We start from the raw sequence: 22,307 nt of genomic DNA, 5'->3' as shown, positions 1-22,307 counted from the left end.
TGATGAAGAACTGATGTGTTTTTATGTCTCTAGGAGAGATGGGCACTTCAGGTATAGCTCGTGAAATTGCTGCAAATGGAGGGGCACTGCCATCAGTCTATGGCAACAGTTTTAGAGATATTCGATACGCGTAGACCATAAAATGTATGTGTGCTTTCTTTTTTCCCCTATTTTTTAAACGAGACTTGTCTCTGCTGTAAAATTACTAGACGAAAAATCCTCAGATAATCTTCTTTCTCCTGTTTATTTTTTTTTCATTTTTTTGCAACCGCACAGGTGACTTTGACGCCGATGTGTGTGCTTGAACGTAAAGATTTGTCTGGGCAACTTGCATCCACTTTCATGCGATTTTTTTTTCCAGCACCATTGACTCTGGATTAGTCACCAAATGTGATGCCAAAATGCCTCTAGGATTGCGCTTTACAGTAGCTGCACGTACGAGGACTGTATTGCCATCTCGTAAAACAAGGTTAGGTAGTGTGCGGTGCCTAAGTTTGACTCATTGTGATCGTCTTCTATGAGCAGTGAGAACCAAGTTGTTGCTAGCCGTACGAGCGAAGGCGAAAGTGCAGCACAGTCGCACAGGTCAGCAAACTCCAACTGAAATTTCAAAGAATTAATTAATCACCTTTAGTTGAATTCTGCATCTCTAGTTTTTTTCTTAAGCGGAATGGACTTACAGCAATGCCAGCTGGTGACCAGGTCTTCAATTGCATGCCTATGGGCGTGTTCCTTTCCTAGGATCTAAAATTTAGAGAGGTCACATCAAAGAGAATCTTATCATTTAGAAGTATTAAATAAAGTCTAATTATAAAACTAATTGCAGAACCCTAGGACTAATTCGCGAGACGAATCTAATGAGGTATATTAATCCATGATTAGCAGATGATTACTGTAGCATCACTGTGGTAAATTATGGATTAATTAGGCTCATTAAATTTGTCTCGTAAATTAGCATCCATCTGTGCAAAAAGTTTTATAATTAGATTTTATTTAATACTTCTAAATAACAAGATTCTCTTTGATGTGATGGGTCTAAAATTTAGAGGGTAGGAAATGAACGCACCCTATGTCTTGGAAGTAATGAATCACGTACATGCTTAGGGTTGAAGCAAAATAATTTGCATCAATGATCCACTTGCAAGCTTGGATATATTTTAGTTCATTTTGCCTTTTCTAGATCCATAGATTTTAATATATACCTAAACACATATGCATAGCAAATACTATAAATCTAGAAAAGCTAAAATAAACTACATTTTGGCATATATTTTGGCAAAGGGAGTAGCAAATTAGCATAGCATCTTATCCCGAGGATGTTGGCAAGGGAGGGCTTGAAACTTGAAATTGAGGATTTTTTTTTACCCCGATTCAAAATACTTTAGGACATTACATGGTAAAAATTTGACTAATAGTTGCTATAAAAATCTAATATTTTAAAAATATAATTATACATATCTTTTTCTACTGACCCTTTTATAGTATTAATGGCCAAATAAGATCCGATTACATACAAGTTCATATAAAAAAATGTGGAGCTGTTTCTTTTCATTAACCAATTTTGAGTTACTTCATTCGCAAAAAATCTTTTGCCCATTTTTTGAAAGAACTAAAGGGCATGCTCCATCTGTCATCACTCATCAGTAACATAGGCAGCAGGAACCTGAAAGTCACTGTCCGCGTGGACGTGGCTGACCTGCGAAACCACCGGACCAACCGGCAACCGCATCAGGAGTTCAGGACTTTGGGGGACGCGCGGCGTTGGAGTTCGCCGGCGGCGAGGAGCCGAGGGGGAGGCCGGATCCGGAGGATGGGCTGCTCTATTTCTGGGCTCAACGCCCTCTACGAGAGCGCCACGGGCGGCGGCGACGTCTGGATCAACGAGCGCCGCTTCCGCGTGCTCCGCCAGATCGGCGAGGGCGGCTTCGCCTTCGTCTACCTCGTCAGGGAGCAGCAGCCCGCCTCCGACGCTGCGCCCGCAAGGCGCCACGCCGCCCACGTCTCAGGTTCCCCCCGCTCCCCCGCGAGTTCATAATTTCGTCCCAGAGAGCGTACTTGGTGTGCTGGATCAGTTCGTGAAACTGGCCCAAAATGAATAGTACTAGGATTCGTGCTTGGTTTTAGTTTGTGATTTTCTCCAGTTTGATTTCACTAACGTACCTTGGTTCTTCTCCCACTGCGATTACGAGATGCTGTGATCAAATGAGTGGAGGTTGTTCAATTCCACTTGTTACAGTACACAAACACAGCTAATTTGTTTTGCTTCGTGTGTCAATCTCAGAGGATGGAATATATGCCATGAAGAAGGTGCTTATACAGAGTAAGGAGCAGTTGGATCTGGTGAGGGAGGAGATCCGTGTGTCATCATTGTTCAATCACCCCAACCTGTTGCCGCTTATTGATCATGCTATAATAGCCGTCAAGGTAATCTGTTTTGCCTTATTTTCTTTTCTTTGTATGTGCCTAGGGATGCTATGATCAACTGGACATTGAGATGACAAACTATGTGCAAGATTTAGGGAAACATGTTGAGTTTGACTAATTTCACCGTGATTGGTAGGCATTATAAAAGTACACTTTTTTCAAAAGAAAATTCTGAGCCCTTTCTTTTCTCATCTGATATATATGTCAGAGATGTATAAAAAAAATGGATTACAAATGTGTGAATAGTCTGCTGTACTGATGTACTGTCAAGTAAAAATGTTTTGTTGGTTAGGGGACCTAAGGAAAAAACATAAAATTCATAAAAAGTCAAAAAGTCTGAACTATTTTTTTTCAAAAATTTACCTCATTTTGAGAAACCTTGTGGTCTTGATATTTTAGAGTACACAGGGAGATTGGAGCCATGAAGCGTACCTGCTCTTTCCAGTCCATTTGGATGGTACTTTATTTGACAACGCTAACATCATGCTGTCCAGAAAGGAATTCTATTCAACAGCTGACGTTCTGCAAATATTCCGTCAGGTCAGTCCATTGATGAGATTAGATCACTATATCCAAATTTCTTGATGTTGCCATTACTACTTTTAACATTGCTTTCATGCAATTATAATCACAATTGTCGAGAGTCGAGACCAACGTTCAATATGAAATAAGTTATCATGTAAGTCCTTCATAATCTTTCTGAAATAAAAGACTGCTGGCGTTACATTGTTTGTTAGCTTGCATGGTTTGTTTTTACTCGAGTAGAATTATAGCTCATTGGTAACAAACATGCTTTCTACTTCATGTACCATGTATGCCTCATGTCATATTAAATTGGGAAAGCGATGGAAGAGGAAGTTGTAGGATGTGTATAAAGTAACTCTAATCCTATTGGTTTCTTATAGTCTTCTCATGTTGCTGCATCAAAATTACCTTCTTGTTTTGCTAGAATGGGATATCATAACTTGCATGCGAAATGGTTACCCTTGTTCTTTTTCATCCTGTATGTACTTCTGTATAGTGCATGCTGATAGAAGGTTACTGACAGATGTGTGAAGGACTGAAGCACATGCACAGCTTTGATCCTCCATATGCCCATAACGATGTGAAGCCTGGTAATGTTCTTATAACCCGTCGTAAAGGACAAGCACCTGTTGCAACTTTGATGGATTTTGGAAGTGCAAGGCCTGCAAGAAAGCAAATCCGTTCTCGTTCTGAGGCGTTACAGTTGCAGGTTTGTCAGCATTGGCTTCTAGTATTTTTTTCACATAAGACAACTCTTTATAAACTGTGTTCTCATTTTTCATATAATCTCAAAATATGTGTCTCCATAGTCTAGAAATCCATTTTTTTTTCTCTACTCAAATGTACAAACAAGTTTAAGTGATTCTGCACAAACCAAAAAATAAGAAGGAAAAAGCTGACTGTAAGTTCTGTTCTTTCCATAAGTTAGATTGCAAGGCTGTGTAATCTTGTAGACAGTTGATCTTACTTTTTAATATTCAGATTCTAGCTTGAAGAATTTGAAATCTTGGTACATTGAAAGCTATCACTGTCTAAGTATTACTGACCCATATCATGTTTTGTGTAGGAGTGGGCTGCTGAGCATTGCTCTGCACCTTATCGTGCCCCTGAATTATGGGACTGCCCAAGCCATGCTGATATTGATGAGAGGACAGACATCTGGTCTTTAGGATGCACCCTTTACGCAATCATGTAAGTCTACTCGTGGTTTGCATGAGCAAATCTGATAACCCCAGATTCAGTTCCTTTATTGATTTAAGTGTCAGTCTAATTCTTAACTAATTTGTCTGAACTTCTTGGGCACATAGTTAAAATTATATATTTGACCTTTATGATGATCCTATCAGGTTCCTAGCATCCCATTTGGCATATTTTCAAACAATAGTGATATCATGTTCAATTTAGTACTGGAAGAATGACTATCCCATCAAAACTGAAATTGAACAACAATCAGTCGTCTGCCTCTGCAATACCCTTGGTGTGGTTGTCTGGTTGAAGTTTTCCAGGATAACTTTTAAATCTAATTATGTTCCTGGTGCAACTCTAGCATTTCACAGTAGATTCTGTGCTGAAGTCAAAGTAACAAATTTCCTGAGCTTATTATGCAGTCAACAGATCAGATTATTAATGTATCATGTCCATAAATGAAATAGAGCTTTAAGTGCTCGATAAATGGTTGATATCACATTGACTCTTTGTAGGTTTAATGTTTCACCATTTGAGTATGCTCTTGGTGAATCTGGAGGAAGTTTGCAACTTGCTATTGTCAATGGGCAGTTGAAGTGGCCAGCAGGACCCAGCCCTCCTTATCCTGATGAACTCCGTCAGTTTGTTATATGGATGCTTCAGCCTCAACCTGCGATGCGCCCTCACATTGGCGATGTAGTTCTTCATGTTGACAAGCTCATCACAAAATACTTGTCCTAAACCAGCTCGTACTTGCCATTCTGTCTCATTTCTTTGTTACACAAAGTGGACATAGTGTAGAATGGGTTCATGATTGACATCATGCAATCGTTGGATAAGTGCAATATTGATTCTTTGTAGAACTTTCTGATTGTTATTGACATCCATCTAATGTTTTACTCAGTTATCATGTACAAATATGTCAACTGAACATCAGAAGTTGCTATATAATATATGTAACAGAGCGACTTTTCTGCACCCGGCGGCATGTGCATCCCTGGGTATACACCGTTGGATGCGTGCGCTCATCGGGATGTGAGCGATTTTCAAACCTTGACTGTGTTCGCATTAGTGGTGTCAATTGAACTATAAACTTTTTGCTCCTGTGTCCCGCTATTCAAAAGTTTGGCCTGTGTACTGTCACATCAACAAAAAGGATAACAGGGGGGGAGGTTCACATTCGCCTGCAACTGTGGCATGTGGGTGAATCAGGCATGAATGTTGCTTGCAAGGGGGAAAAAAGAGCTCGCCTATGAGTAGAGTTATTATTTCTTTGGAACAAATGCAAATTCAGGGTCCCCAAAAATTATTGTCCGTGAAAGTAAAAAGTAATTACATGTACCACCAGAACTGGCAAGATTTGGGAAACAAATTCAACTTTTTTCTCTCTTTCTTTCTTTCTGAGTTTCACATTCCACTATAACCAATATTGACCAGTCGTTGCCAATTGCATTAGAACATATTATATTTGTTCTCGAGCAACTTTTTACATGTCCAGTTTCTTTAGTTTTTTTTTTCCCTCTAGTTGATATTTCAGAATTCACCCTGGCCAAACAATCCAAACGAGATGACTGATGGTCAGCTGTAATTTTAATTTGATTAAAAAATCATAAATCCAAAAGATTAAACTGCAGTGAGGTCGACCGGATATTTTTCCCTGCGATCTAGAGTTAGCATTGCGTAAAGAACACAATATTTGTATGTAGTAAACATGATGCCCATGGAGACGAAGCACGTGTTACTCGGTTAGTTTGCTGCATTATTATGCACGTCTCCCAGTGCCTCCACACCACCTAAGACACCGTATTAGCAAAAGGCATACGAGCAGGTCTGCCAGTTTCTTACTATATATAAGCAGAGTGAAAGTCTCATACCTTCCAAAAGGTCAAGGATTGCCCATACTCTGCCCACTAACAACGCGACAGGTCCTGTTTGGAAAGATCTGCTTGCTTATCGTCTAGTCAACTCAGGGTGGGCACATGCTGCCTTCGTTGATTGAGTACTTTTGTTAACAAGTGGTATTATCAGTACTAATAAAGTGAACATTGCTATGGTCACGAATTTCAACATCCGCGTGTCGCATGTCTGGGCAGGTGTGCATGTGTCGCCGGGTGCACCGGATGTTTTTCGTATATGTAATAGCATCAAAAGCCTGTGATTGTGGACAAATATGTCAAGTTCTTGCCTATTTCACGCAAATCGAGATAAATGAATTATATTTGTCAAGTTCTCGCCTGTCTCACGCAAATCGATATAAATAAACTAGAAGTCAGATGAAGTTAATTTTTTTTAGCTTCACTGGCTTTAACTTCACTGGTGAAGCCGTTTTGGCATAAGCTATGCCAAACACGATCTTAGAAGGACCACTGGAATAATGCCGCGCTATCTGGAGTCTGGCCAGTGTTTCCGCTCTGTAGTGAGCATAAGAGGCTACAACATATCATGAGTGATTAAGGGAGATTTTCACATGCTTTTATTGTAAAAGCACAAGAGTATTTCATTAGTGCCTTAGTACTCCCTGTCTTGTTTTGTTTGCCCTCTGAGTAAATTAGCTTAGCCGAGACATAGTATGGATGCCTATCATTAGGGATGTAAATTATATTTATTTTAGATCATTGGGTCGATCTAAAAATTTAGTAAAATAAATTAGAATATTATTGTGCGTAATTAATTTAATTTAAAAAGAGAAATGAACTAGTTGATCTATAAAACACTATTAAATACCCACTTACATCTCTACCTGTCCCTCCGCATGTCTCAGCTATTTTGATTGCAGATCAAAAGGTATCTCAAAAACATTTCAGTATCCCGATAAATCTGAAGGGAGAAACATTACTACAACCACAGTAGGCATATAAAATTTTGGCTTTGGACGAAAGACATGATAATCTAGTGAATAGGCATCAAATCCTCGCTTTTACATAATGAGCTGTCATAGAAATCCTCATGCCTATTTCTTGTTGAATTTCTTATTTCTCCCATACCCACTTTGGAATTTCAATTGAGCACCCCCAAGAAGCTCAATTGTCATTGAAGCTCTATTGGCGAAGTTGACATCATGCCTCCTGCTATCATAGTGCTCGAGGACCACTGGTTTTCATAGTGGGTGACAGGGTGAGACTGTATAGAGAAAGAAGAAATAATTTGTAAACACTTTAACCAGATTATATTTAAAAGCAGCCAAAGACAATGACTGACAACTATATACAGCTTTTGCAAGCAGGGGAAATATTTGATGAAGTCAACAAACGAGTCCAGATTAGGACCTCTGGAGTCAAGAACCAAAATCTTCAGAGTGGGTATTGAGGTTGTGAATCTGATAATGATCATTTCCTGTGCCAAAATGAAGATTCGACATTTAATATCCTGCACATAGAAATACCAGATGCAAGAATCGGAAGGCTACTCTTACTTGAAAAGACTGACTTTACTACTCTTACTTGAAAAGACTGACTTTCCAAGTTCAAGTTTGGAAATTCCATACGACAGCAAGCCTAATGCCGTCAATGAGGCGGCAAGAACGTAAGCTTGATCTGATAGGCTTTGGCAATATTTGGCTGAAAGCTAATACTTCTTGCCAAAGCAAACAGGGGAAAGCTTCATGTCCTGTAATTTGTGAAATTTGTCCACGGGAGGCTACAAAGGGAACCTAAAGCCACGAGCCAAAACTAAGCTTTCAACACCGCCTTGTGGATCATCGTCTCCTTGTGTATTTGGTGGCAGCTCTTCTCAACAAGGTCAAGAAGCTTCTCGAGGTTTGTGGCCCATGAGTTGAGTACTCCATTGCTGTCTTGAGCTGTACGGAAGCTCACTACACCCATTGGCCTGTCGATCTTTGCAATCAGAGATTTAGAGTTCACCATGTCTGAAAGATGCTTCTCTGCCTCCTGAAAGAGTAATGCGCAGTGCCAGTTAGACTACAGTTATAAAATGCCTCATAAAATAGGTAAACTGTCATGCATTGGAACATTAACAAAGACGAGATGCCACACTTGGTAACACGACCAAAATACAATATTGCACAAAGGTGAAGAAATACAAACCTGCAAACTCAGGCAGAGAAGGTCCGCAATCCTCTTGAGGGTAATCCTTGAATAGTACTTGGAGACAACCAAGATATTCTGAAGAGAGCAAGAATTCAGATTCAATAGACAAGTATAAAGCAAAATGATTAAGTAAATATTGACCAAACTAAGCAATACATGTTCTATGATCCTCAGCTTCAAATCTTCTTCAGTTTTGGCACCCAAAGCTCCTCCAAGAAGCTTCTCATTCTCATATTCATTTTTGTAGAATTCCCACAAACTTGTCCATTGAATGACCTCCATAGTAACCAGCTGCTTCAGCAATAATCTAATTTTTTCATTACAACAGGAAAAGATTTATTAAGATATAAGCCTGCTAGGGAGTTGCGAGATTGCAATTTCGAAAACATACAACTGACCTGAAATTTGGGATCTCAGAAAGGTTTTTATCCTCTAGAGTAGCGTTGAGAAGGCTCGATTGCATAGGATCATGAGGTGCCAGCACTAAGTACCAACAGATCTTCCTAAGAATCTGCAAAGGAATTCAGTCAGATAACTAAGGGGGAGTGTGTGCGCGCATGTGTGTAGACAGAAAGAGAGAGTACCGGTATCCATTTTGCTGGATCCTCTTTTATAGCTGGAATATCATAGATTGCCTTGTAACAGCGGCAGATCTCCAGGTAATCATTGTTGTGCGAGTAATATCTGGGAAGAGACAATCAAGAATTATGATAGGCTCCATACGAAGCTTAATTGTGAAGCATAACATTAAACAGAACAAAGAGACTGGGCAGGTAATTGGGGGAGAAGAGGAAATGAAAAGCAATTTCCACAGGTGACAGAGCTAACAATAGAAATTGAATAACAGGCCAGTGGTGCATCAATCTGATTGAGCAGAAGCATCGCATACCGAATCATCAGTTCATAGTAGATGCGTTTCAATTCTAGGAGGGAAGGTATTTCCGCAGGAGCATCCTGAACAATGCTGTCACCTTCTTTCGGTTTCTTTTTTTCCTTTGATGGATCTGCATCAAATACTCTAGTACTGATTTTCCTGGATAGAATTTGTGCTCGGACAAAATCTTGACGATCCAGACATAGCCGGACCTGTGACAACAGTAGCAGTAAGTTTCGCATGAACCAGCATTTGGTAACAATCCAAAGTTCTACCTTAGTGATTGGCATAGTACCTGCTCGAGAATGAATGCAATTTTTTCTGTCTTTGCCATAGAACCAAATGTTTCGACCTGATAAACAGCTCGTTAGTCATAGATGGTGAGAACTGAGAAACAATCTAAAGAGTAATGAAACATTGCCACAGAAGACAATAGCACATATTGCATATCCTCAATTTTAGTGCAGTGCAAACTTACAGCAATTTCTTGCATCAAGTCAGCAGCCTCATCAATCTTTCCCTGTTCCTCTTTGATTTTCGCAAGTCTTTTGATCAATCTTGCTCGCTCTATCTCGACATATATCTACAATACATGCACAATTGTGAGATCACACACACGAAGACAATGGATTTGAAAGAAAATAAAAATTATCAAGATGGAAAATTTCTCACTTTGCCAGCAGAGACGCTGCTCAATGTTTTGATTAGCTCAATGCATGTGTCCATGTCTGGCGTCAAATCAATGTACTCCATTGCTTTCTGAACCATGGCGGTAATGGCCTGCGATAAATAACAGAGACCGTGAGATAAGTGTATGGTAAACAAAAATAAAATACTAGCAATTGTAATACATAGATTGGCTTGCTTTACATACATTTATCAATTTTTAAGAACAATGATGGCACATGAATCCGAAAAAACAAGATAGTAGAGTGAAGCAAGTTGTACGGCTTTGGTACAGTATACGCCATAAGCAGACTTTTATTCTTTTTGAGTCAACCAAAAGGAAGTAAAGAACTACATACTTGTAATGGTCTAATAAAGCATTCTCGTCATGGGCAAAACATTATCCAGAGGTGATTGCCAGTTACATGTCCAAGCATCTAAAGAATCCACTGAATTTGGACATAAAGAAAGATTACAGAAAACTGCTTGCAGATGAAAATAGCATTGTGGTTGTTCAACAATGAATAGGGCCAATACAGATACTCCTACAAGTGTAACTCTTCATTGGTCTTAGGAAAATAATTACCCTGACAAACAATCAAATGAAAACAGTTGCTGCAAATGACAATATTATGTTGTACAATGGTTGCTGCAAGGAGTAACAATGTTATAAAGTATGATATAATGTGTTCCTATTGCTTGCAATCCTTACAGATGCAGCAAATGTTATTAGATGAATAAACCATACTCCCTTTAACCATAGACATTTTAAACAGGCGACTTTAATTCAGAAATCTTTCTCGATTCCAGCTTCTTTTAACAGATAATTAGTTCAACATCGGATCAATACCTGAACGAATAGCTACAGTGCCAAGAGCATGGCAACAAATTTACAGTAGTAACATACTTCTTTAGTCACTTCAATCGCATGCGATTCAGAGAAAATTTGAAGTTTAAACACGAATCGACCTTGCAGAAGTAAAGTAATTGCTAAGCCACATCTAAAACGTCTAGTAGACATATGATACAATAGAACCAACCTGCTTGAGCTGGCCTCTCCTCTTCGAGAGGAGAACGATCTGGTCATTCAGTGTCTTCCACGCACCGGCTTTGTAGCAAAGCTCGACGATGTCGATGACGGCCTTCCGCGTGCCAGCGACATCGCCGGCCAGTCTCATCTGCTTCTCGACATTCAGGAGTGACTCTATCGCCGCATCGAGGTTGGTACTGTCGCCCTCCTGCACCCATCCATCAACAGCAGAGTTAGACTGCGGGATCGCAGGAAATCAACGAGATCGAAACCCTAGGGAAGGGGGCGCGGCATGCCGGCTGGCCCAGAGATCAGGAAAAGCGCCGGAGTGTGGAGAGATGATATGGGGATGGAGAAAGGTGAGGGATGAGACCGACGGGGCGCTCACCATGGTCGGAATCGCGGGGATGCGGCGGCGGAGGACGAGGCGAGGCGGCGAGACTTTTTTTTTCTAACAGGGAACCCCGGCGGACAGACTTGCGACAGGGGAAGAACTGAGGTGCTCGTCCGAACTGGCGATGGGGAGATTCATCAGTGACTTGCCACGGCTTAACTTTAGCCCCTCTCCTGACCGCCCGATAGGGAAACACCGGCCAGATCCGCGTGAACAATACCGAGCTACAGGACCAAATGGTACGCGCGAAAACAGTTCCCGTGCTATAAATGATTGCAGTATGAGAGGGTAAAAATGATTGCAGTTTTGAATCAGTTTTTTATTTATAACTTAAGATGAAATATGTGTTGTAGTCAATACAGGAATAGAAGTATAAATATTACCTGGAAGTGGAATAAAACGTTATGAAACTAAATGCAGTTTTTGATGAATATGTGCATATTAAATCAAATTCACATTATATGTACCTTTCGAAATGGGCGAGGCAAAGCTGGCAGCTATGGTGTTTAGAAATTTAAATTTCATACATACAAGATAAAAGGCTGCAGTTGCTAATCTAACATGAGAACATAACTTTTATGGTGTCCCAAATATCTTGGATGCTGGATGAGGTTATATCTAATCACACTGATCTGTATACCTCTTATGTGCTAATTTTGTGGATACTAGAAATTTTGTGGATACTAGAAACTGCATCTCAGCTTGTGGCTATGTACAACCAAAAGATGAGAAACAAATATAAAAGGTACAGAAGCTGCATCCAAAATATTCACGGGCCCAGGATACGCGCTCGGAATGAAGTTTGTAGAAACACTAGCTCAATTGCCTACGGTTGTGGAAGGTCTGGTCAACATCTAACAGATGGGAATGGAAGGTGGCTGGTCAAATGAGAAGCTAGAGTCTCTGACGTATATTAGGGTTTCCAATCTTCCGAAAGATTCTCATATCTCTTGATTTGGTGGAGTTGCTACACAATTCGATCCGGCTTCCGAATAACATGTTCCGAATCCCGCAATTGCAGCACAACGTCTCCTCTGGTTATCGACCGGCGGTGCTCGGTCGACCTCGCCAAGAAGGCTAATCTTTACTTGCGAATCGAAGAACACAAGCAAGAACGAGAAAGAATGCAACCAATTTGCAGATAAATGATTAAACTCACAAGTTGGGGTCTCACGAACCGATGAACGGCGACGCTGTTCGATGACAGATTGAATCTAGGCAAAACCTAAACCTTAAAGTGGCGACGGCTACTGGAAAAAAAAAAGGAGAGTTAGGGGCGTGCAAGTCCCCTGGACGCAACCCTAACGGGCTTCAACACGATACACGGGCCAGCGGTCCAAAAGATGGTGACGCTGCACCGTGACAGATTCTGGACGTCCACTTGTTTCGATGATTTCCGTCGACTCAGAAGAAATTTTGAGGTGGGTCCGGTGCCATTGGAAACCTTATGAAATTCTAGTTCCATCCATAGAACGTCCAAATCCGACTCTATATGTGGCTTGGGTGTCCAATTTAAGGCAGACTGCTTCTGGACTCTGAGGTGGACTCGAAGTCGACTTGGATTGGATCTCCAACTTGGCTTGCACTCTCTTACTGTACCTCCACACCTCTAAGCCCTTCTACATGCATCTCATGATCCTCTCCTTAGCTCCTAATCACAATATAATTATTAGGTAACAATCTATTCTCAAAATCATAAGTTGAAGTGCTTAGGAACGAGTTCACCTCTAAATTCAATTGTCGTGCACGAGCTCTAGTGATTGGACCTTGATTGGACCTTGAATGTCTAGTGGAGGCGTGTTGTGTGCATTTAAATAAGTGATGTTCTCATCAGTCTCTGGGGCAGATTTCGTTATGTAAAGATGAGATCTTCATGTAAAAAGGTACTGGCATAGCACAGATATTATTGCACAACAACGATAGTAAAAAGGTACTCTGTAATCATGATTGCATCTAGCTATTTTGAAACCATTTTGCTCAGATAGTATGGTTGTAATTTGATGTCAAAATAAAATATGTGACACATATATCATCTATCAGTTGTGAGGGTGCAGCAGAAGTTTGTGCTTCTAGGAAATGGTCATATCAGATGTGTAGTTGTTTCTGCAATTGTTGCTAATGGTAGAGGGGAACTGTCGTCAGGCTATGACAGCAGTTTTAGAGAGATCCGATACGCTTAGTATATAAAATGTATGTGTGCTTTCTTTGCCCCCCTCCCTTTTAAACGAGAATAGTGTTTGCTGTAAAATTATGAGATGAAAAATCCTTATAGATAATTTTCTTCCCCCTTCGTTTTCTAACCTAAACTTACCGTCACAATCAGCAATTTGTGTCCTTGAACCATAATATTAGTCCGGTAAACTGCTGACGATCCACTTTAGTTTCCTCTGTTACTCCTTTTTATCAGCAAAATGCTCGAGATCAACTTCTTTCTGGTGATAATTGGAATTGTATTCCATGGATCTTTATTTGCGCGACGAAATGTGAATTCGCTGATCAATTGCAAGGAGATCAGGATTATCTCAGTCAAGTCTTTGTTAATCTTTGCAAAAAAGAAAAAGAAGTCTTTGTACATGCCTTCTAACGAGTATTGAGTAGCAGTGGCAGGCACGAGGCTCGGCACAGTTTTGACTTTGCATCTGCTCCCTCAATCTCCATCGCAAATTATAAATCGTTTTAGCAAATTTAGATACATAACTTTTGCTATGCACCTACATAAACACTATATCTACTTATATCTAGATACATAATAAATACAATATATTTAAATTTACTAAAATAATCTATAATTTAAAATAGAGGAGTACCAAATAGATATTGCAATACGTGCAGGATTAAGATACTGCAGGCATTACTGGCTTCACTTGCAAGGCTCACTTTTCACATGACTTGGGCACCCTCACGAACCATCCACTCTCACCTTGAATCTCTACGACAGTTCATCGCATGATTTTTCTTTCTCCTAGCAGCATTGACTCAGATTACTTACCAAAAATGACGCCAAAATGCTTCTAAGATCGCGCTCCATGGTTGCAGCATCTCCACGAACTATAGTGCAAATTTGCCCTCTTGTAAAACTAGATTTTGGGTAGATATGCAAAGGTGAAACTGCGCATAGTCGCACAGGTCAACAAAACTCCAACCGAAAATTCGAAAAGAATCAATCAATCCCGCACCATAATTGAATTTGCACCTCTAGGTCTTTTTAGCCGAATGGACTCCCATTAAACCAATGACATAGCAATGAATGTCAGCTGATCACCAGATTGTCAATTGCATCCCTAGGTTTTGAAGTAACGAATCACCTACATACTTAGACTTGAAGCAAAATAACGTCTCTAGATTCGTGTAAATGACCCGCTTGCAAGCTTGGACATCAAGCAAATTGGAAAGCGTCTCATCTCAAGAATATTTATAAGGGAGCCGCTGAAATTAAGTATTTAACGTATCCTTGCTCCGATTCAAATACAGCCGTTTAGAGAATTAATACGATCTACACTGTCAAAATTTTGACCAATAAGTTGAACATCTAAAAACAATTCCAATACAATATCATTACATTTCAAAGTATTTTTAATAAAATACTTGTATATAGTAAAATCTATTTGTTATATTTTATTGTCAACCTTTATGACTTTTTTATATTATTAGTGTCCACGATCTACAAGTTCATAACAAAATTGTGGAGCTTTCGTCTATGTTTCTTTTCTTCAACCAACTTATTAAGTCATTTAAATTTTTAATCGCAAAAAAGAATTTAGTTCATTTTTGAAATAAGGAAAAGGCTTGCTCCCTCTGTCCGTCACGTGAGATTATATAAGAAGCAATCCTCTAGTCACTGTCCGCGTGGACGTGCCTGGGGCTGACCTGCGAAACCACCGGACCAACCGCATCAGGGGACGCGCGGCGTGTGAGATCGCCGCCGAGGAGCCGAGGAGGAGGCCAGATCCAGAGGATGGGCTGTTCCTTCTCTGGGCTCAACACCATCTACGGCGCCGCGACGGGCGGCGGCGACGTCTGGATCAACGAGCGCCGCTTCCGCGTCATCCGCCAGATCGGCGAGGGCGGCCTCGCCTTCGTCTACCTCGTCAAGGAGCAGCAGCCCGCCTCCGACGCCGCGCCCGCCAAGCGCCACGATGCCCATGTCTCAGGTCCCCCGCACCACCCTCGGCCCCCTTTGCGAGCGCTTGATTTCGCCTCAGTGTGCTGGATCAGTTCGTGAAATTGGGACAAAAATGAATTGTACTAGGATTCGTGCGTGGTTCTAGCTTGTGATTTCTCCATTCTCGATTTCACTAACGTATCTTGGTCCTTCTCCCACTGCTATTCCGTGATGCTATCATCAAATGAGCGGAGGTTCTTCAGTTCCGCGTCTTACAGTACACAAACACAGCTAAATATGTTTTGCTTCGTGTGTCAATCTCAGAGGATGGAACGTATGCCATGAAGAAGGTGCTGATACAGAGCAAGGAGCAGCTGGATCTGGTGAAGGAGGAAATCCGCGTGTCGTCATTTTTCAATCACCCCAACCTGTTCCCGCTTCTTGATCATGCCATAATAACTGTCAAGGTAATCTATTTTGCCTATTTTGTTTGTTGCATGTGCCTAGCAATGCTATACGCAACTGGACATTGAGATGTCAAACTATGTGCAAGATTTAGGGAAACATGTTGAGTTTGACTAATTTCATCGTGATTGGTAGGCATCAAATAGGCACACTGTTTTTTTCAAAAAAAAAGGGTGTTCTAAGCCATTCTTTTCTCATCTCAGCACCTGATAGAAAGGAAGGAAGCTATATATGTGAGAGATGTAGAAAAAAGAAAGGATTACAAATGTGTATATAGTCTGCTGCAGTGATGTAATGTCAAATAAAAATGTTTTGTTGGTTAGGGGACTTGATGTTTTACTGAACTATTTTTTCTCAAAAAGTTTACCTCATGCTGAGAAGGCTTGTTGTCTTGTTATTTTTAGAGTCCACAAGGAGATTTGAGCCATGAAGCGTACCTGCTCTTTCCAGTCCATTTGGATGGTACTTTATTGGACAACGCTAACATTATGCTGTCCAGAAAGGAATTCTATTCAACAGCTGACGTTCTGCAAATATTCCGTCAGGTCAGTCCATTGATTAGATTAGTTCACTATATTCAAATAAATGATGTTTCCATTACTATTTTTGATATTGCTTTCATGGAATTACAATCACAATTGGTTGAGACCAATGTTCAATATGAAATAGGTTATCATGTAAGTCCTTCATAATCTTTCTGAAATAAAAAAAACGCTGGCGTTACTTTGTTTGCTAGCTTGCATTGTTTGTTTTTATTCGAGTAGAATCATAGCTCATTGGTAACAACATGCTTTCTGCTTCATGTATCATGTATGCCTCATGCAATATTAAATTGGGAAAGCTCTGGAAGAGGAAGTTGTAAGATATGTAGAACTCTAATCTTATTGGTTTCTTATAGGCTTCTCATGTCAGAATAAAATTTGCTGCATCAAAATTACCTTCCTGTATTGGTAGAATGGGATATCATAACTTGCATGGGAAATGGTTACCATCGTTCTTTTTCATCCTATATGTACTTCTGTATAGTGTATGCTGATAGAAGGCTACTGACAGTTGTGTGAAGGACTGAAGCACATGCACAGCTTTGATCCTCCATATGCCCATAATGATGTGAAGCCTGGTAATGTTCTCATAGCCCGTCGTAAAGGACAAGCACCTGTTGCAACTTTAATGGATTTTGGAAGTGCAAGGCCTGCAAGAAAGCAAATCCGTTCGCACTCTGAGGCGTTACAGTTGCAGGTTTGTCAGCATTGGCTTCTAGTATTTTTTTTCACATAAGACAACTCTTTAGAAACTGTGTTCTCATTTTTCATATAATCTCAAATATGTGTCTCCATAGTCTAGAAATCCATTTTTTCTCTACTCAAATGTACAAACAAGTTTAAATGATTCTGCACAAACCAAAAAATAAGAAGGAAAAGCTTACTACAAGTTCTGTTCTTTCCATAAGTTAGTGAAATTGTAAGGCTGAGTAATCTTGTAGACAGTTGATCTTACTTTAGAGTTTAGAATATTCCTGTTCTAGCTAGAAGAATTTGAAATCTTGGTGCATTGAAAGCTGTCACTGTCTAAGGATTACTGACCCGTATCTTGTTCTGTGTAGGAATGGGCTGCTGAGCATTGCTCTGCAGCTTATCGTGCCCCTGAATTATGGGACTGCCCAAGCCATGCTGATATTGATGAGAGGACGGACATCTGGTCTCTAGGATGCACCCTTTATGCAATCATGTAAGTCTACCTGTTGTTTGCATGAGCAAATATGACAACCCCAGATTCAGTTCCCTTATCGATTTAAGTGTTAGTCTAATTTTTTAACGAATTTGTCTAAAACTTCTTGGGCACATAGTTAAAATTTTATAATTATATATTGACTTTATGCGATGACCCTATCTGGTTCCTAGCATTCCATTTGGCTTTCAATTTTTTTCAGGAACACTGATAACATGTTCAATTTAGTACTGGAAGAATGACTATCTGATCAAAAACTGAAATTTAACACTTCTGGACAACAATTTATTCCTCTGCGATACCCTTTGGGTGGTTGTGTGGTTGAAGTATCAAGTCGAATTATGCTTCTGTGCGCAGCTCGTGCATTTTGCAGTCGATTCTCTGCTGAAGTTAAAGTGACCATTTTGCTGAACTTGTTATGCAGTCAACAGACTCAGATAATTCATGTATCATGTCCACAAATGAAATAGAGCTTTAAGTGCTTGATAAATGGCTGATATCACATTTACTCTTTGTAGGTTTAATGTTTCACCATTTGAGGATGCTCTTGGTGAATCTGAAGGAAGTCTGCAACTTGCTATTGTCAATGGGCAGCTGAAGTGGCCAGCAGGACCTAACCCTCCTTATCCTGATGAACTTCGCCAGTTTGTTATCTGGATGCTTCAGCCTCAACCTGCAATGCGCCCTCACATTGGTGATGTAGTTCTTCATGTTGACAAGCTCATCACAAAATACTTGTCCTAAACCAGCTTGTAGTTTCCATTCGTCTTATTCTTTGTTACACGAAATGAATATGTAAAATGGGTTCATGCTTGACATCATTCGATTCTTGGATATGCGCAATATTGATTCCTTGTAGAACTTTAAGATTGTTATCGACATCGACCTAATGTTTTATTCAGTTATGTAATATCAAGTGAACATCAAAAGTTGCTATATAATATATGTAATAGCATCAAAAGCCTACGGTTGTGGACAAATATATCAGGTTCTCTAGTTTTTTTAAAAAAAATTAATCACTCCGTTCCAATACGTGTGCCATTTTTTGCTTTCTCCTAAATCAAAATGACGTAGAATATTGATTTCTAGTTTTTCTACAATACCAAATAAATGCACCATATGAAAATATATTTCGTTGTTGGTTTCAATGAAACTAATTTGTTGGTGTAGATGTTAGTGCGCTTTTATAAACTTGATCTAAATAAGAAAAGTGTGGAACGAGGAGTAATAGTATATCTGTGGACAATTGTGGCAGCAAAACAGACTCGTGCAGAAATAAGAGTGAATAGCGTTACATTCTTCTTGGCAAGTTCTTCCCAGTACTTCCATCATAACGGATGATACACAAGATATCACTGAATTACTGTAGCAAATTACATGCTTTGAAATCAAAATCAACTGTATAGTTACAAAAATGAATGAACAGGAGATTATTCTGTATCTTTTACAAATGCTGATCGACTGAAAAACACAAAGCACTTTTCTTTCATACAAGGACATGAGTGTGCAGGTGTTTTCAGTGGAAATTCACAGATGATGGTTGCCATCTTTGATGCTGAAAGAATGATACGGTCTAATGAGATCTAATATCTGCATGTCTTCTGTAAAAGGGGGTAAAAAAGGTTTTCAGATGGTGTGCCTTGCTGTAGGGAACACCAGACATAGTTCTTCAGTTAAGCATTCAATCTAAAAAGTTAATCTTCATGCTCATCTTCGCCTTCAGAATCTGTGCAAGATTAAGCTGTTTTTAGTAAATCAATAAGAAGATGCTGCTGAAGAGAGATCTAGCACCGTGAAGGAAAAAGAGAAAGATCACTGACCAGATCGAACATCGTCGCCAACACGTCCTTTTGATTGAATTTGTTTAACTAGCATCCGCCATATCAGTATCCACCAATATATGTGAAGAACTAGGAGTGAGAACAGAAGACAATTGAAAACATAGTAGTATATGGGGCCGTAAAATCGATGCTTATTCTTGTCCAGGGTCAGCAGTACTTCATAGCTGGGAAAAAAGATATGAGATCAGACCATTAATCAACAAAATATGCTACAGCGATTTTTGTGGATTAATGCTTCTTTCAAGTACAGTGATGAATGGCAGATGTAGCACTAGATGCCAGATAACCTACAAGCTGAGTTATTGTTTACCTTGTGCTTCTTAGAATCCAAAAAGGGAAAATAATGAGGCGAAGAAGTATCCACGACGCAACAAAAAGAAGAAATGCCACAACAGCTAGCCACTCGCAGCTACTGTACTTGGCCATCTTCCCAATCTCTAGGAATATATCACTTGCATCATGAAGGGCTAAAACAACAGAGCCGACACGAGCAAATCTGTTTAATAGGCACAATAACAACACAACTAGGTCATGATGCTGGTGTCAGTTTGTAATAGAATGGCAGTCATAATCCCCTATGAAAATTTCTAGAAACATACCTGAAAATATAGGATAGAACAATCAGAACAACAGTTGCTACATGGTGAGACATTGAAACTCCAAAATCTGAACGTCTTGTTTCCCAGAACAGAAGAGCAAAGATTGAATATGTGTAAAATCCAGCAGCATACATGTAGACAGCTTTGAGCTTCAGTCTGGAAGAAGGAAAATTCAATGTTGAAGCATGGATCTTGTTGGGGGAAAACAAAATTGGAAAGAGGAAGAGAAGGCCTTTTTGTACTTACTTCATCTTTTGATCAGGCCAGATCTGATCACCAGGCCCTACCCAAAAGTATCTGGTGTTCTTAAACCATGGCTCATTGTATGTTACAGATAATGAAAGCACCTCTCCAGAAAGAAAATAAACAAACTTCCACGCTGATTCCTTAAATTTATTGATTTTCTTTCTACTATCATCTGTTTCAGCAAGTTTGTCATATCCCTTTCCAAATATAAGTCTTCGTGCTAATATCTGCGAATAATATGAGGACTATGAGATCTTCATGCAAGGAAATACTGGCATAACCCAGTTATTGCACTGACACCACCATTGTAGTCATGATTGCATCTACCTAATTTGAAATCATTTTGCTCAGATTGTATGGTTGCAATCTGATATCACAATAAATGTGACACATGTATGACAACAAACAAGACAAGTACATAAGTGCAGAACTTAATTCGTTTTGGTTCTTATTTAGCACAACAATAACATTGGTTTTGCAATAAAGAATGTAAATTAAGGGGATGCTTAGATACCCAGTAAAACAAAATCTGTTTGCTGTGAAGTCTTTGGCATGCAAAAGTGGTTATGGTTCAATCTGCAATTTACTCGGTTTTCTCCCTTTTTCCTCTCCACCTCATTTACCAGCTATCTTCTCCTTTTAAATGGCAACTATCCTTCTAATAAGTCAAAGATTGTTCTAATGTTGCCTTTCTGTTTTTTTTCTTTTTGTGTAAATCACATGGGTACTAACATTTAACTCCAAACAATATATTCATTGCCACTTGCAAGCCAAATACTATAGCCACCCCACCTTTGGTTAGCTATAACCAGTAACCAAAAAGTTTCCAAAAAAGTACAAACATGGTGCGCAGACTCTAGATTAACAGAACAAAGATGCTTACACGTTTTTTCTCTAAAGTGCTTAGACGTGTAACCTTAAGGAAAAGAAGATGTAAATGGCATCTAAAAACGTGCCTCATAACAACCAACCAAATAAAGGCAAGAAGAACAGAACTTTTTAAGGTTTCCGGGCGGAAATATTAGGAGTCACATGTGTGACTGGCAGCCAAACTATCACACGGGCGGAATATTTTTTTATATTGCTGGAACAATTGTTCCAGCAACAAAAAAAATTGTTCCGCGTTCAAAAAAAATGTTCCACAAAAAATTATCCAAGTGTGATCTTGTTTTGAAGATTTCGTCACAAGGAACACAGTGGTGTAGTCGGATTTTGATTTGGATATACAGTTTTGAAAAATATGACTATGTGACACTTTGACTGCTACTCACACGTGCGACTCCTAATAGCCCCCTTTCCGGGGGCACCGGACACACAATCGGCACCCCAAAGGAAGCCAATTTGCACAAAAGCAGAATCTAACAGGTTGTACGCACACCTTTTCCAAACACACTCCAGCACCATCTACACCAAAAGATGGACCATGATGTAGTCTCCAGTTCTACGGCGCGTAATTCATTCATCGAGGATTTGGTATGATGGTTGTTGCATGTCAAAGCCTACACAATGCAGAAAATGAATGCAAAAGAAACTTCTTTTTGATCTGGTTCAACCTGACTGAACAATGGCTAGCTCCAGAACCGCCAGACTATTGGTTAATCGAAATCGAACGCCGTTCCATCCCATCCGTTACAAACCAGCGCAACTTAGCACGGGCATTTCGGATCCAAGGAACCTGCAGCGAGCAGCTGATTACCTCGAAGACGAGTCGGTCGAGGAGGAACCGGACGGCGGGGAAGAAGGCGACGAGCAAGGGGAGCACGGCGAAGTCCCCGTAGGTCGGGTAGGCCTCCGCCTCCCAGTCCACCGGCGCCGACGTGGAGCCCAGGAACAGCTCCACGAGCGCCGCCATTGAGGGGGAGGAGATCCAAGAACTCGAGACCAGTCCTCGGATCCAAACCACTCCGGCAACCAACAGGAACGCGAAATGGGCGCGAGATTCGGCGCGGACAAGGCCCGCCGGCGTCCCTGAGCCGATCCAAGCAGCCACTGAATGGAGGCAGAGGCGAGTCAACGCGAGAAGCTAAGAGCTGGATGGAGGTGAGATTTGGGAGTGGAGGAAGCCAGGAAGGGGAGGGAACGGGGAGGTCGACCTCACGGTGGTGAGAACAAGGAACGGAAGCGGATGAACTGGCGCCTTTTTCTGTGGGGGCGGCAAACAACGCAAGAAATGGGAGGAGGA

General features: G+C 40.3%; 4 protein-coding genes across 13 annotated transcripts; 2 read left to right on the top strand and 2 right to left on the bottom strand.

Annotated features, from left to right (window-relative positions):
* The first annotated feature begins 1,651 nt into the window (after positions 1–1,651).
* On the top strand, positions 1,652–5,185 carry LOC112880176 (probable serine/threonine-protein kinase DDB_G0291350). 2 transcript variants are annotated; one of them, XM_025944683.1, is made up of 6 exons: positions 1,652–2,006; positions 2,282–2,424; positions 2,833–2,964; positions 3,473–3,658; positions 4,016–4,140; positions 4,650–5,185. In XM_025944683.1, the coding sequence occupies exons 1-6, from the start codon at positions 1,811–1,813 to the stop codon at positions 4,873–4,875; spliced, it is 1,008 nt and encodes a 335-aa protein (XP_025800468.1). In that variant the 5' UTR covers positions 1,652–1,810; the 3' UTR covers positions 4,876–5,185. The 2 variants fall into 2 exon arrangements, with proteins under 2 accessions (XP_025800468.1, XP_025800467.1); XM_025944682.1 differs by having other exon boundaries at positions 2,824–2,964.
* A 1,702-nt stretch (positions 5,186–6,887) lies between these two features.
* On the bottom strand, positions 6,888–11,291 carry LOC112880173 (26S proteasome non-ATPase regulatory subunit 12 homolog A-like). Of its 9 annotated transcripts, none has more exons than XR_003226255.1 (13): positions 11,139–11,291; positions 10,761–10,958; positions 9,727–9,834; positions 9,533–9,637; positions 9,350–9,406; positions 9,070–9,266; positions 8,765–8,864; positions 8,579–8,691; positions 8,337–8,487; positions 8,178–8,255; positions 7,547–8,021; positions 7,401–7,467; positions 6,888–7,254 (listed from the first exon to the last, which is right to left on the bottom strand). XR_003226255.1 is itself a non-coding variant. In XM_025944679.1 (11 exons), the coding sequence occupies exons 1-11, from the start codon at positions 11,139–11,141 to the stop codon at positions 7,803–7,805; spliced, it is 1,329 nt and encodes a 442-aa protein (XP_025800464.1). In that variant the 5' UTR covers positions 11,142–11,291; the 3' UTR covers positions 6,920–7,802. The 9 variants fall into 9 exon arrangements, 1 of the variants encoding a protein (XP_025800464.1); XR_003226256.1 differs by having other exon boundaries at positions 7,575–8,021; XR_003226257.1 differs by having other exon boundaries at positions 7,589–8,021.
* Positions 11,292–14,989: 3,698 nt separating this feature from the next.
* LOC112880175 (probable serine/threonine-protein kinase DDB_G0291350) lies at positions 14,990–18,400 on the top strand. Its single transcript, XM_025944681.1, has 6 exons — positions 14,990–15,295; positions 15,571–15,713; positions 16,116–16,256; positions 16,765–16,950; positions 17,315–17,439; positions 17,958–18,400. Exons 1-6 carry the CDS (start codon positions 15,100–15,102, stop codon positions 18,181–18,183), a joined length of 1,017 nt encoding a protein of 338 aa, XP_025800466.1. The 5' UTR covers positions 14,990–15,099; the 3' UTR covers positions 18,184–18,400.
* A 338-nt stretch (positions 18,401–18,738) lies between these two features.
* LOC112882930 (ASC1-like protein 1) lies at positions 18,739–22,307 on the bottom strand. The gene is made up of 6 exons (XM_025948129.1): positions 21,822–22,307; positions 20,126–20,352; positions 19,880–20,035; positions 19,591–19,776; positions 19,260–19,444; positions 18,739–19,165 (listed from the first exon to the last, which is right to left on the bottom strand). Exons 1-6 carry the CDS (start codon positions 21,975–21,977, stop codon positions 19,134–19,136), a joined length of 942 nt encoding a protein of 313 aa, XP_025803914.1. The 5' UTR covers positions 21,978–22,307; the 3' UTR covers positions 18,739–19,133.

The sequence above is a fragment of the Panicum hallii genome, chromosome 2 (genome assembly GCF_002211085.1).
Source record: "Panicum hallii strain FIL2 chromosome 2, PHallii_v3.1, whole genome shotgun sequence".
Taxonomy (NCBI): Eukaryota; Viridiplantae; Streptophyta; class Magnoliopsida; order Poales; family Poaceae; genus Panicum; species Panicum hallii.
This window is presented reverse-complemented; position numbering and strand designations above follow the sequence as displayed.

Coding starts and splice junctions, on each gene's coding strand:
- LOC112880175 (XM_025944681.1), top strand. CDS start 15,100: ATGGGCTGTTCCTTCTCTGGGCTCAACACCATCTACGGCGCCGCGACG. Junction 15,714..16,115: donor ATGCCATAATAACTGTCAAG/GTAATCTATTTT, acceptor TGTTATTTTTAG/AGTCCACAAGGAGATTTGAG. Junction 17,440..17,957: donor TGCACCCTTTATGCAATCAT/GTAAGTCTACCT, acceptor TACTCTTTGTAG/GTTTAATGTTTCACCATTTG.
- LOC112882930 (XM_025948129.1), bottom strand. CDS start 21,977: ATGGCGGCGCTCGTGGAGCTGTTCCTGGGCTCCACGTCGGCGCCGGTG. Junction 20,353..21,821: donor TCGACCGACTCGTCTTCGAG/GTAATCAGCTGC, acceptor TATTATTCGCAG/ATATTAGCACGAAGACTTAT. Junction 19,777..19,879: donor GTTCTATCCTATATTTTCAG/GTATGTTTCTAG, acceptor CCTATTAAACAG/ATTTGCTCGTGTCGGCTCTG.
- LOC112880173 (XM_025944679.1), bottom strand. Junction 9,267..9,349: donor TTGCATTCATTCTCGAGCAG/GTACTATGCCAA, acceptor CTGTTGTCACAG/GTCCGGCTATGTCTGGATCG. Junction 8,256..8,336: donor AGCTGAGGATCATAGAACAT/GTATTGCTTAGT, acceptor TGCTCTCTTCAG/AATATCTTGGTTGTCTCCAA.
- LOC112880176 (XM_025944682.1), top strand. CDS start 1,811: ATGGGCTGCTCTATTTCTGGGCTCAACGCCCTCTACGAGAGCGCCACG. Junction 2,425..2,823: donor ATGCTATAATAGCCGTCAAG/GTAATCTGTTTT, acceptor TTGATATTTTAG/AGTACACAGGGAGATTGGAG. Junction 4,141..4,649: donor TGCACCCTTTACGCAATCAT/GTAAGTCTACTC, acceptor GACTCTTTGTAG/GTTTAATGTTTCACCATTTG.